This window comes from Mobula hypostoma, chromosome 3, assembly GCF_963921235.1.
Source record: "Mobula hypostoma chromosome 3, sMobHyp1.1, whole genome shotgun sequence".
NCBI classification, from domain to species: Eukaryota; Metazoa; Chordata; class Chondrichthyes; order Myliobatiformes; family Myliobatidae; genus Mobula; species Mobula hypostoma.
In genome coordinates, this window is record NC_086099.1 from 154098516 (window position 1) to 154112023 (window position 13508).

The following is a 13508-nucleotide window of genomic DNA, read 5'->3' on the forward strand; positions in this document are numbered from 1 at the left end:
TTTTTTGAGGTGTTCTTGATTACATTGAAGAAAATATATCTGGGTTAATGGACCAAGTGAAATCCCATGAACAATTATTTCTTCTGCTCATTTATTTTCTATTACACTTATTTCAGTATTTAGCATCTGAAAATAGTAAAATGGCATCTCACCACCCACTCTCCCCCCATCCCAACCACCAGAGTGACGCTCTTTATTTCATTCTTGGCATCAGTCACCAGAGTGCTCCTGATGAGATTTCCAAATAAAGGGGGCCTGGGACAACATGACAATATTTTTGGAGGACTGCATTTGAAATATAAATTGTCTTTTCATTGACCATCATTGATATTTCCATAACAAATGGGGCATCCACTGCAACACTGCAGAGGGATACTCAAACTTCCATTGTTCTGACACCCCTCACAGTACATCCACTCCATCTTATCCCCAAATGTTGCTCCCAAACATGCCAAAGCTCTCCAGTTCTTTGACTACTCTACTGGAGCAGAGTAGAAAGAAGGATGTATGGTAGTGTATAAAATCTCGAGCACAGATAGGGTCATTCTGCACAGTCTTTTTCCTAGGGTTAGGGAATCAAGAATTAGTTTTAAGATGAGAGGGAGAGATTTAATAGGAACATGAGGGGCAACTTCTTCAACCAGAGTGTGGTTCGTATATAGAATGAGATATATTAACAGCATTTAAAAGGTACTTGGACAGTTAGATAGAGAAGGTTTAGGGACATCGGCCCTATATGGGCAAGTGGGACAAAATGCATAGATACACTTGAGAGGAAACTAGGGAATTATATTGGAAAAAGAATGAGCACATTTACTGATAGGTTGCAAATGAAGAATAGCTGGAGGAGACTCATGATGAACAAAAAAGATGCAGTAGAGTGAAACACATTCTCAGTGTTTCACAGTGCAACTGATGGTCTTTGCAGCCTAGCAAGTAACTAACTTGATTTATTAGGAACAATGCAATTGTAATATTTTTATTGGATCATTTATGTGCCTTATAAAATCTATCACATTGCTGTTTAGTACAATTAGTCACTGACTAGTTGTGAGTTTTACTCTTTTTAAGAAAAGAGACATTTACCTTTCTCCCCTTGCATGAAGATAGTGTCTGCAGGGGTTCTTTGCTTCTTCTTCCATTTTCTTGGTTAATACAAATCATTTGACACCTGCTACATTTCCCTACAATCTGCAAAATGTGTGTATTAGTAATAATACTTGGTACCATTACTATTGCTTCTAACATAACCTTGTAATCAATCATATGGTTATAACAAGAATTTAAAATTAATTGTATGAGTGGTACAGGGTAACAAGGCAGTGGAGTTCACCTGTGTCAGGGATACTTAATGTAGTTTAAATAGCCGTTGTGTGTTCTTCATGCTGTTTGTTGGAGTCCCGGGAGACACAGTGTCTCCCAGGGAACTACATACTTTACACTTTATTGTCACCAAACAATTGATACTAGCAGATACAATCATCACAGTGATATTTGATTCTGCGCTTCCCACTCCCTGGAGTACAAATCGATAGTAAATATTAAAAATTTAAATTATAAATCATAAATAAGAAATAGAAAATGAAAAGTAAGGTAGTGCAAAAAAAAACTGAGAGGCAGGTCCGGATATTTGGAGGGTACGGCCCAGATCCGGGTCAGGATCTGTACAGCAGTCTTATCACAGTTGGAAAGAAGCTGTTCCCAAATCTGGCCGTACGAGTCTTCAAGCTCCCGAGCCTTCTCCCAGAGGGAAGAGGGATGAAAAATGTGTTGGCTGGGTGGGTCGTGTCCTTGATTATCCTGGCAGCACTGCTCCGACAGTGTGCGGCGTAAAGTGAGTCCAAGGACGGAAGATTGGTTTGTGTGATGTGATGTGCTGTGCCGTGTTCACGATCTTCTGCAGCTTCTTCTGGTCTTGGACAGGACAACTTCCATACCATGTTGTGATGCACCCGAGAAGAATGCTTTCTATGGTGCATCCATAAAAATTAGTGAGGGTTTTAGGGGACAGGCCAAATTTCTTTAGTTTTCTCAGGAAGTAAAGGCGCTGGTGGGCCTTCTTGGCAGTGAACTCTGCTTGGTTGGACCAAGTCAGGTCATTTGTGATATTGACCCCGAGGAACTTAAAGCTTTTGACCTGTTCCACTTGCGCACCACCGATGTAAATTGGGTTGTGCGGTTCGCTACTCCTTCTGAAGTCAACAACCAACTCCTTCGTCTTGCTGACATTGAGGGATAGGTTATTGTCTTTGCACCATGCCACCAGGTTCTTAATTTCCTCTCTGTACTCAAACTCATCATTACCCAAGATACGGCCTACAATTGTGGTGTCATCAGCAAACTTATATATTGAGTTTGATGGAAACTTGGCTACACAATCATGGGTGTACAGTGAGTACAGCAGGGGGCTGAGTACACAGCCTTGTGGGGCACCGGTGCTCAGAGTGATTGTAGAGGAGAGCTTGTCCCCTATTTTTACAGCCTGGGTCCTGTCTGTGAGGAAGTTGAAGATCCAGCTGCAGATCTGAGTGCTAAGGCCCAGGTTGCGGAGCTTAGGAATCAGTTTATTTGGAATGATGGTATTAAAGGCAGAGCTGTAGTCAATGAAAAGGGGCCTTACGTATGCGTCTTTATTCTCCAGGTGTTCTAAGGAGGAATGTAGGGCCAGAGAGATGGCATCTGCCGTTGATCTGTTGGGCCAGTAGGCGAATTGCAAAGCATCGAGGTTGACCGGTAGGCTGTGGTTGATGTGTGCCATAACCAATCGCACGAAGCACTTCACAGCAATTGATGTCAGAGCCACAGGTCGATAGTCATTCAGGCATGCCACCTTGCTCTTCTTCAGCACCGGGATTATCGTTGCCTTCTTAAAACACGAGGGGATCTTAGACTTAAGCAAGGAGCAGTTGAAGATGTTAGCAAACACTCCAGCTAGCTCACTTGCACAGGCCTGGAGAACCCGTCCCGGTACGCCATCTGGGCCCTTTGCCTTCCTTGGATTTATCTTCAGGAAGGCCCTTCTAACGTCCTCCTCAGTGACGACGAATCTCGATGCAACCAGGTCCAGTTCATCCGGAGGGAGCGGGACGCTCCTCTTGTGTTCAAATCTTGCGCAGAATACATTAAATTTGTCAGGAAGAGAAGCGCCACAGTTATTGATATTCCCAGCCTTTTCTTTGCACCCAGTGATCTCATTTAATACATCTCTGGGCATCCAGCTGCAGTTCCTTGAAGACTGTGTTAGAGATCTGGAGCAGCAGCTGGGTGACTTCTGGCTTGTACGGGAGGGTGAGGAGATCATCGATTGGAGTTAGGGGGTAGTAGTCACCCATAAGTTGCAGGAGGCGGGTAGCTGGGTGACTGTCAGAAGAAGGCACGGGCAGTTAGCGCAGAGCAAGCTGTGGCCATTCCCCTCAATAATAAGTATACCCTCTTGGATGTTGTTGTGGGGGATAACCTCTCAGGGGAATGCCACGGAGACCAGGTCACTGGCACTGAGCATGGGTCCATGATTCAGAATGAAAAAAGGGAGAAGGGAGAGCGGTAGTGATGGAGGACACAATAGTCAGATGAACAGAAAGGAGATTCTTTGGACGTGAACGAGACACCTGGACAGTATATTGCCTCCTAGGTGCCAAGATCAGGGACGTCTCAGTTTGCGTCCACAGCATTTTGGAGTGGAAGCGAGAGCAGGCGGATGTCTCGGTACATATTGGTACCAATGACATAGGAAGGAAAAGCAAACAGATCCTGAAGAGAGAATTTAGAGAAGTAGGCAGAAAGCTGAGAAGTAGGATCTCGAGGGTTTGTAATTTCTGGATTGCATTAGCGGTAGACCAATCGATTCGCAGAGGGAGAGGACTTCGTACAGGTTGGGGAGAAGTGTTTGAAAAAAAGCATTTCGTGGGGCTCGGTGTATTAGAGGTGGACTAATCGATTCACAGAGAGAAAGCAAGCTTTGCACAGGTCGGGGAGAGAGTTAAAAAAAAAGAAAGAAGTGTTTCACAGGGCTCGGTGCATTAGTGGTGGACCATTCAATTTGTGATTCATTAGCAGGAGCAATTAGAAGTAAAGCAGGGTCAAAGCAGAGCGGCCATTGTGTGAGTGGACCAGTATAGGAGTGGGAATTTGAAGCTTTGGCTCAAGAGGCTTCAGCGAGGAGGTACAGGTAAGTAGCAGGTAAGGCTTTTGTAGTGGTTAAATAAAAGGTCACTAAATTACAGCTAATTAAATAAAGTAGGGATGATGCAGGATCAGGTGATGTGCTGTAGCTACATGATGTGGGAGCAGGTGGACCCCCATTGTGATTCCTGGTGATCACATCTGCAGCAAGTGTTGGCTGCTTGAGGTGATGACCTGGAATCTGTGCTTCAAACACTGCGGCACATCAGAGAGGAGGAGAGTTGCCTGGAATCTCTGTTTCAAGAGGTAGTCACACCCAGTAGATTAGCTGCCTCAAACTCAGTCTGTGGTCAGAAAGAAGAGGGTGTGACCGTGAGTAAGGCAGGAAGTGGGATCCAAGAGTCTGTGCTTGCTCCCTGTGTGGATGAGATTGGGGGCTGTAGGAAGGACGAGCAGCCCAGCTGTGGCATCGTAGTTCAGGGAGCCATTCAAGAGGGGAGAGACAAGAGAAGTTTACTGGTAATTGGGGATAGTATAGACAGGAGAATAGACTGAGTTCTCTGTTGCTAGGATAGAGCGTCCCGAAGGCTGTGTTGCCTGACTGCGGCCTACGCTCGGGACATCTTATCTGACCTGCAGAGGAATTTGCAGTGGGAGGGGATATATCTAGTTGTCATGGTCCATGTGGATATCAATGACATGGGAGGACAAAGAAAGAGGTTCGGTTGAGGGAATTTAAGCAGTCAGGGACAGAACCAAAATGGTGCTAATGTCTGTATTACTACCTGAGCCATGTTCAAATCAGCATAGGGTCAAGAAAATTAGAGAGTTAAATGCGTGGCTCAAGGATTGGTGTGGGAGAAGTGGGTTTGAATTCATAGAAAATTGGCACCAGTATTGAGGAAGGAGAGAGCTGTACCAATGGGATGGGCTCCACCTGAACTGTGATGGGATCTGGGATACATGGGTGTTACTCTGGTTTAAGAATTTAAGAGCAGTGAGATTATGCTGCAACTGCACAGGGTACTGGTGAGACTGCATCTGGTGTACTATGTGCAGCTCTGGTCTCCTTACTTGAGGAAGGATATACTGGCTTTGGAGGTGGTGTAAATGAGGTTCACCAGGTTGATTCCAGAGATGAGGGGGTTAGGCTATGAGGAGAGATTAAGATATGGGAGGATTTGGCTAGTGTAGACTGGGAACACAGGCTATACGATGGGACAGTTGAGGAACCGTAGAGGAGTCCATGGCCAGATCAGCCATGATCTTATTGAAAAGTGGAGCAGGCTCAACAGGCCAGATGGCCTACTCTTGCTCCTATTTCTTATGTTCTTATACTCTACCTGTGCCACAAGCCTGTGAGGGTAGAGACAGGATGAATTAGCAGATAAAAGCATAGCTGAGAAGCTGGTGCAGGGGACAGGGTTTCAGGTTCTTGGATCATTGGGATCTCTTCTGGAGGAGGTATGACCTGTACAAAAGGGACTGGTTGCACTTGAACTCGAAGGTAACCAATATTCTTGCGGGCAGGTTTGTTAGAGTTGTCGGGGAGGGTTTAAGCCAGGGGTCCCCAACCTTTTTTGCACCGCGGACCGGTTTAATATTGACAATATTCTTGCGGACCTGGGGGGGGGGGGTGGTGTTAATCACGACCGGAATATAAGTGATAAGTCAATTATAAGTCACTTATAAGTGGCTAATACACTCAATTTCATTTCTAAAATATCTAACGAATTTAATATTAAACACACAGCCATGAGGAAATCTGCAGATGCTGGAAATTCAAGCAACACACAAAAAATGCTGGTGGAATGCAGTACGCCTGCTGCGTTAAACACACAGCGCATATTTTCCTCACATGAATATAGTGATAAGTCAATTATAAGATACTTCTAAGTCAATAGCATCATAATATTTTAAGTAATGTTTGGATATTAAACACACAGCACATATTTTCCTCATATGAAAATAATAAATCATTGCAACACACCAATATCGCTGAATCAGTGGGAGCCCTGGGCTTGTTTCCCTGCAACTAGACGGTGCCATCGAGGGGTGATAGGAGACAGCGATACACGAAGGGGGTTCCTTATGTCCAGTCTGTTCCACAATTTAGTTTTCGTTGCATTCATTGCAGAGATATGTTGGAAATGGAAGCAATGTTTTCAATGCTTTTGTGGCTATCTCAGGATATTCAGCCTTGACTTTGATCCAGAATGCTGGCAGAGAGGTTATGTCAAAACACTTCTCAGCCCACCATCATTTGCAAAGCTCGAGGAGTTGGTCTTCTTCCTGCGCTGACATGGATGATTCACTGGGGACATTCACAAGTGGGTCACAGACCCATTCCTTTGCATGTCTTGGGTCATTTGCAGTTGGGAAATAACGCTCGAATTTTGTCGACAGCGAAGATAGGTGATTGCGTACCAGTGTGAGAAAGACTGTGCAGCCTCAGTCTCTCCCAAAATCCCAGCTAATGTTGGGAACATGTCAAGTATGTCCCTGTCCACTCGCCGTCCCCACAGTTCCAATTTTGGCTGTGAAAGCAGATTTGTCTGCCAACTTGAAGACAGTTGTCATTCTCCCCTGAAGTGACAAATTGAGTTCATTGAGCAGGTTGAAGATGTCACACAGATAAGCGAGCTTTTCTATCCACTCTTCGTCACTTAAGTGTGCTGCCAGTGGCGACTTTTTTCCTGAAAGAAATCTCTGTAGCTGCTCTCTTAACTCAAAACTCCTGGCCAGGGCTCTCCCTCTTGATAGCCACCTGACTTCAGTGTGTAAGAGAAGCATTTGTGCTCTGCATCCATTTCCTCGCAAAGCTGCTCAAACAGACATTTCTTAGCCTTAGTAACACGGCTAGCCACTAAGTACGAAGCTCTCAGAGCAGCAGTATTTGTGGAGGTGATGGCTTTCAGCACTTGCTTCTGTCCCGCTTGCTCACGTTTTTTCTGCTCAAAAAACTCAATGGGTTTGTCTTTTAAGTGCAGGGGGCTTGGACTCAAGGTGCTGAAGCAGTTTTGAGGGCTTCATTTCCTCATTAGACAACTTGTCTCTGCATATCACACACGGGGTTTGGAGCGTGCGAGTCACTGGTCACAGTAAAGCCATATTTTATGTACCACTCGTCGTATTTTCTGTTGAAGGAAGCTCTCGGCCTCAGCTGTCTCTGCTTTATCATCATCGTTAGGCCTTTTATGTCCCCTACCACCTCTTCTAAAGAAACTCTCAAGCGACATTTGTTTTTTACTCATCATACCGCCAAATCATATCGTTTCCTCGCGGCCCAGTAGCACATGTTTTGCGGCCTGGTGGTTGGGGACCACTGGTTTAAACTAATTGACAGGGAGATGGGAACTGGAGTGAAGGGACTCAGGATAGGTCGGATGGCAAAAAAACAAAGATAGCATGCAGTCAGACTGTCAGGCAGGCAGATGATAGGACATTGCAGTCAGCAGGGTGAGTACACGTGCATTCAAGATGCAGAGTCAAAAAGGAGAGCAAATACAGTACTCAGTGCACACAGTACAAGAAATAAGGTGAATGATCCTGTTACACTTTTACAGATGGTTGGGTACCACATCGCCATTACTGAACCTTGGCTGAAGGATGGTTGTAGTTGGGAGCTGAATGTCCAAGGTTATACATTGTCTTGGAGGGATAGGAAGGTTGGCAGGGGTGGTGTGGCTCTGGTAGTAAGGAATGGCATTAAATCATTAGAAAGATGTGACACAGGATCATATGATGTTGAATCCTTGTTGGTCGAGTTAAGAAACTGCCAGGGTAGAAGACCCTGATGGCAGTTATATACAGTCCTCCAAACAGTAGTTGGGATGTGGACTACAGATTACAACAGGAAATAGAGAAGGCGTGTCAAAAGAACAATGTTATAAATCATGGGAGATTTTGACAAGCAGGTAGATTGGGAAAATCAGATTGGTAATGGATCTCAAAAGACTGAGTTTGTTGAATGCCTACGAGATGGCTTTTTAGAGCAGTTTGTCATTGAGCCCACTAGGGGATCAGCTATACTGAATTGGGTGTTATCAATGAACCAGAGGGGATTACAGCGCTTAAGGTAAACGAACCTTCAGGAGGCAGTGATCACAAGATGACTGAGTTCAACTTGAAATTTGATAGGGAGAAAGTAAAGATTGACATAGCAGTATTTCAGTGGAGTAATTGGAAGGAGATGAAGGCAGGGATCACAGCAGAGCAGTAATAGCTTGAGTTTCAGGAAAAAAATGAGAAAGGTGTATGATAGATGCATTCCAAAAATAAAGAAATACTCAAATGTCAAAATAGTACAAATGTGGCTGACAAGGGAAATCAAAGTTAATATAAAAGCAAAAGAGAAGGTATACAACAAAGCAAAAATTAGAAGTAAGATAGAGGATTGGTAAGCTTTTAAGAACCTAAGGAAAGCAACTAAAAGAATCATTAGGAGGGAAAAGATGAAATATGAAAGCAAGCTTCTACCAATCAAGGTGTATCGAAAAAGCTTTTTCAAGTATGTAAAACATAAAAGAAAGATGAGAGTGGATATACAGTGGTGCTAGAAAGTCTGTGAACCCTGTAGAATTTTCTGTATTTATACATAAAAATGACCTAAAATGTGATCAGATCTTCACACAAGTCCTAAAACTAGATAAAGAGAACTCAATTAAATAAATAACTCCAAGAAAATCATACTTGTTCATTTATTCATTGAGAAAAATGATCCAATATTACATGCATTTATTGGAAAAAATATATGAACCATTGCTTTCAGTAACTGGTATGACCCCCTTGTACAGTAATAACTTCAACCAAACATTTCTGGTAATTGTTGATCAGTCCTGCTTATCAGCTTGCAGAATTTTAGACCATTTTTCCATTCAAAACTGTTTCAGTTCATCAGTATTTCTGGGATACCTTGCAGGAGCAGCCCTTTTCAGGTCATGCCACAGCATTTCAATTGGGTTAAGATCTGAACTCAAACTTGGCCATTCCAAAACACAAATTTTCTTCTTTTTACAACACACACACAAAATGCTGCAGATTTCCACCATCTGCAGATTTTTTCATGCTTATTTTTTTTTCTTCTTTTTAAAACCATTCTGTTGTTGATTTACTCTTGTGTTTTGGATCATTGTCTTGTTGTATCATCCAACTTGTATTAAGCTTCAGGTGATGGACCGCTACCCTGACACTCTCCGTAAAATGCCTTGATACAATTTTGAATTCATTGTTCCCTCAACAATTGTAAACTGTCCAGGCCCTGAGGGGAAAGGGCAGACCCAAACCGTGATGCTCCTTCCACCATGCTTCACAGCTGTGATGAGGTTTTTGATGTTGGTGTGCAGTGCCCCCTTTCCTCCAAAGGAAGCAGTATTCTTTTCTGCCAAAGAGTTCAACTTTTGTCTCATCTGTCCACAGAATATTGTCCCAGAAGCATTGTGGAATACCCAGGTGGTATTTGCAAACTTGCAGCAATGTTTTTTTTTGGAGAGCAATGGCTTCCTCCATGGTGTCCTTCCAGGAACACCATTCTTATTCAGTCCTCTTCTTATAGTGGACACATGAACAGAGACTTGAGCGAGTTCTAGAGATTTCTGCAGGTCTTTTGCTGTTACCCTTCGGTTCCTTTTCACCTCCTTCAGCATTGCACATTGTACTCTTGGTGTGATCTTTGCAGGATGCCCACTCTTAGGGAGAGTAGCAACAGTACTGAATTTCTTCCATTTGGAAATCATTTCTCCTACTGTGGACTGATGAACACTCAGGTCTTTAGAAATACTTTTGTAGCCTTTTCCAGCTTCATGTATTTCTACAATTCTTCTTCTAAGGTCCTCTGAAAGTTGTTTTGATCGAGGTGTGGTGCACATAAAGGGATCTTTCTTGAGAACCGCAGACTCTGTCAAACCTGATTTTGTGTGTCTTTTTTAAAGGACAGGGCACTTCAATAACCCACACGTCCACTCTCAACCCATTGATTGAAACACCTGACTCCAAATAGCTTTTGCAGAAGGCATTACCTCAGAGGTTCACATACATTTTTGAACGTAGTTTGTGATTGTTTAAATAGTGTACTCAGTAAATGATTCCTTAAGGTTGTTATAGCTGGGGGGGGGAGGGGTGGTAATGGGGACAAACTCCCACTACCCATTAAATGCTCCTAATGGCGTGCACCTCAAATAACCTCTGACAACCAAGATCAGCTCCTGGTCTTCACAAGTGGCTTAGCTACTAAACCCGGCAGAACCATTTCTGCTGACAGGAGAAGGGGCAAAGGCAGGTTACTGGCGTCTTAAAACCAGTCACTTCGGGCAGATGGGGCTTGTCAGCCGTGGTTGGCAGCTCATCTAGAAGGAAAACTCTGATCTCAAACCTCTGTTGCCTTGCAGCTATACCCACCTGACCTCAGTGGTCGGGATGAGGTTGAATTTAATTGTTAAGCATGAGTTAATGGAGTAATCTCATGGTGATACACGACAAGACAAAAGGGTGTAGAGAGATGGAGGAACTGAGGGAAATACATGTTAGTAGGGAAGTGGTGTTAGGTAAATTGAAGGGATTAAAGGCAGATAAATCCCCAGGGCCAGATGGTCTGCATCCCAGAGTGCTTAAGGAAGTAGCCCAAGAAATACTGGATGCATTAGTGATAATTTTTCAAAACTTTTTAGATTCTGGATTAGTTCCTGAGGATTGGAGGCTGGCTAATGTAAACCCGCTTTTTAAGAGGAGGGAGAGAGAAACCGGGGAATTATAGACTGGTTAGCCTGACATCGGTGGTGGGTCAGTTATCAAAGATGTGATAACAGCACATTTGGAAAGCGGTGAAATCATCGGACAAAGTCAGCATGGATTTATGAAAGGAAAATTATGTCTGACGAATATTATAGAATTTTTTGAGGATGTAACTTTATACTTTATTGTCGCCAAACAATTGATACTAGAACGTACAGTCATCACAGCGATATTTGATTCTGCGCTTCCCGCTCCCTGGATTACAAATAATAAATATTAAAAGTATTAAAAATAGCAAAAAAATCAGTAAATATTAAAAATTTAAATTATAAATCATAAATAGAAAATAGAACATTGGAAAGTAAGGTAGTGCAAAAAAAAACCAAGAGGCAGGTCTGGATATTTGGAGGGTACGGCCCAGATCAGGGTCAGGATCCGTTCAGCAGTCTTATCACAGTTCGAAAGAAGCTGTTCCCAAATCTGGCCGTATGCGTCTCCAAGTTCCTGAGCCTTCTCCCAGAGGGAAGAGGGACGAAAAGTGTGTTGGCTGGGTGGGTCGTGTCCTTGATTATCCTGGCAGCACTGCTCCGACAGCGTGCGGTGTAAAGTGAGCCCATGGACGGAAGATTGGTTTGTGTGATGTGATGTGCTGCGCTGCGTTCACCATCTTCTGCAGCTTCTTTCGGTCTTGGACAGGACAACTTCCAAACCAGACTGTGATGCACCCTAGAAGAGTGCTTTCTACTGTGCATCTACTTAAAAATTAGTGAGGGTTTTAGGGGACAGGCCAAATTTCTTTAGTTTTCTCAGGAAGTAAAGGCGCTGGTGGGCCTTCTTGGCAGTGAACTCTGCTTGGTTGGACCAAGTCAGGTCATTTGTGATATTGACCCCGAGGAACTTAAAGCTTTTGACCTGTTCCACTTGCGCACCACCGATGTAAATTGGGTTTTGCAGTCCGCTACTCCTTCTGAAGTTCTCAACCAATTCCTTCGTCTTGCTGACATTGAGGGATAGGTTATTGTCTTCGCACCATGCCACCAGGTTCTTAATTTCCTCTCTGTACTCAAACTCATCATTACCCAAGATACGGCCTACAATTGTGGTGTCATCAGCAAACTTATATATTGAGTCTGATGGAATCTTGGCTACACAATCATGGGTGTACAGTGAGTACAGCAGGGGGCTGAGTGCACAGCCTTGTGGGGCACCGGTGCTCAGAGTGATTGTAGAGGAGAGCTTGTCCCCTATTTTTACAGCCTGGGTCCTGTCTGTGAGGAAGTTGAAGATCCAGCTGCAGATCTGAGTGCTAAGGCCCAGGTTGCGGAGCTTAGGAATCAGTTTATTTGGAATGATGGTATTAAAGGCAGAGCTGTAGTCAATGAAAAGGAGCCTTACGGATGCATCTTTATTCTTCAGGTGTTCTAAGGAGGAATGTAGGGCCAGAGAGATGGCATCTGCCGTTGACCTGTTGCTCCGGTAGGCGAATTGCAAAGCGTCGAGGTTGACTGGTAGGCTGTGGTTGATGTGTGCCACAACCAATCGCTTGAAGCACTTCATAGCAATTGATGTCAGAGCCACAGGTCGATAGTCATTCAGGCATGCCACCTTGCTCTTCTTCGGCACTGGGATTATCGTTGCCTTCTTAAAACACGACGGGATCTTAGACTGAAGCAAGGAGCGGTTGAAGATGTCATCAAACACTCCAGCTAGCTCGCTTGCACAGGCCCGGAGAACCTGTCCTGGGACGCCATCTGGGCCCTTTGCCTTCCTTCAATTTATCTTCAGGAAGGCCCTTCTAACGTCCTCCTCGGTGACGATGAATCTCGATGCCACCAGGTCCGGTTCATCCAGAGGAAACGGGACGCTCCTCTTCTGTTCAAATCTTGTATAGAATACGTTAAATTCATCAGGAAGAGAAGCGCCACAGTTATTGATATTCCCAGCCTTTTCTTTGCGCCCAGTGATCTCATTTAGACCCTGCCATAGTCTACTGGCATCCCTTTGGTTAGCCTGGGCTTCCAACTTGGCTCAATATTGCCTCTTGGCACCCTTAATGGCTTTCCGGAGTTCACGCCTGGATTCCGTGTAGCGACTGGTATCCCCAGACCAAAAAGCTGCAGCTCTAGCCTTTAAAAGGGACTTGACCTCATAATTCATCCAAGGTTTCCGGTTAGGGAATACCCGGATCGTCTTGCGAGACATACAGTAACTAGTAGAGTGGATAGGGGAGAACCAGTGGATGTGGTATATTTGGATTTTCAAAAGGCTTTTGACAAGGTCCCACACAGGAGATTAGTGTGCAAACTTAAAGCACACGGTATTGGGGTTATGGTATTGATGTGGATAGAGAATTGGTTGGCAGACAGGAAGCAAAGAGTGGGAATAAACAGGACCTTTTCAGAATGGCAGGCAGTGACTAGTGGGGTACCGCAAGGCTCAGTGCTGGGACCCCAGTTGTTTACAATATATATTAATGATTTAGATGAGGGAATTAAATGCAGCATCTCCAAGTTTGCAGATGACACGAAGCTGGGCGGCAGTATTAGCTGTGAGGAGGATGCTAAGAGGATGCAGGGTGACTTGGATAGGTTTGGTGAGTGGGCAGATTCATGGCAGATGCAATTTAATGTGGATAAATGTGAGGTTATCTACTTTGG

At 44.2% G+C, this 13508-nt stretch overlaps 1 protein-coding gene and 1 long non-coding RNA gene across 4 annotated transcripts in view; one reads left to right on the top strand and one right to left on the bottom strand.

The window, feature by feature from the left end:
• LOC134344336 (uncharacterized) overlaps positions 1-13508 on the top strand; it is a 59558-nt gene that overhangs the window by 32590 nt on the left and 13460 nt on the right. The gene's annotated exons all lie outside the window — the stretch shown is intronic.
• The window catches only part of mocos (molybdenum cofactor sulfurase), a 139292-nt gene that overhangs the window by 8698 nt on the left and 117086 nt on the right, over positions 1-13508 (bottom strand). The window contains exon 14 of one of the 2 annotated variants that reach the window (XM_063043924.1): positions 1087-1191. The exons of the other annotated variant lie outside the window; for it this stretch is intronic. Coding sequence (XP_062899994.1) covers positions 1087-1191 — 105 coding nt within the window. The remainder of the gene's footprint in view (positions 1-1086; positions 1192-13508) is intronic. 2 annotated transcript variants of the gene reach the window in all.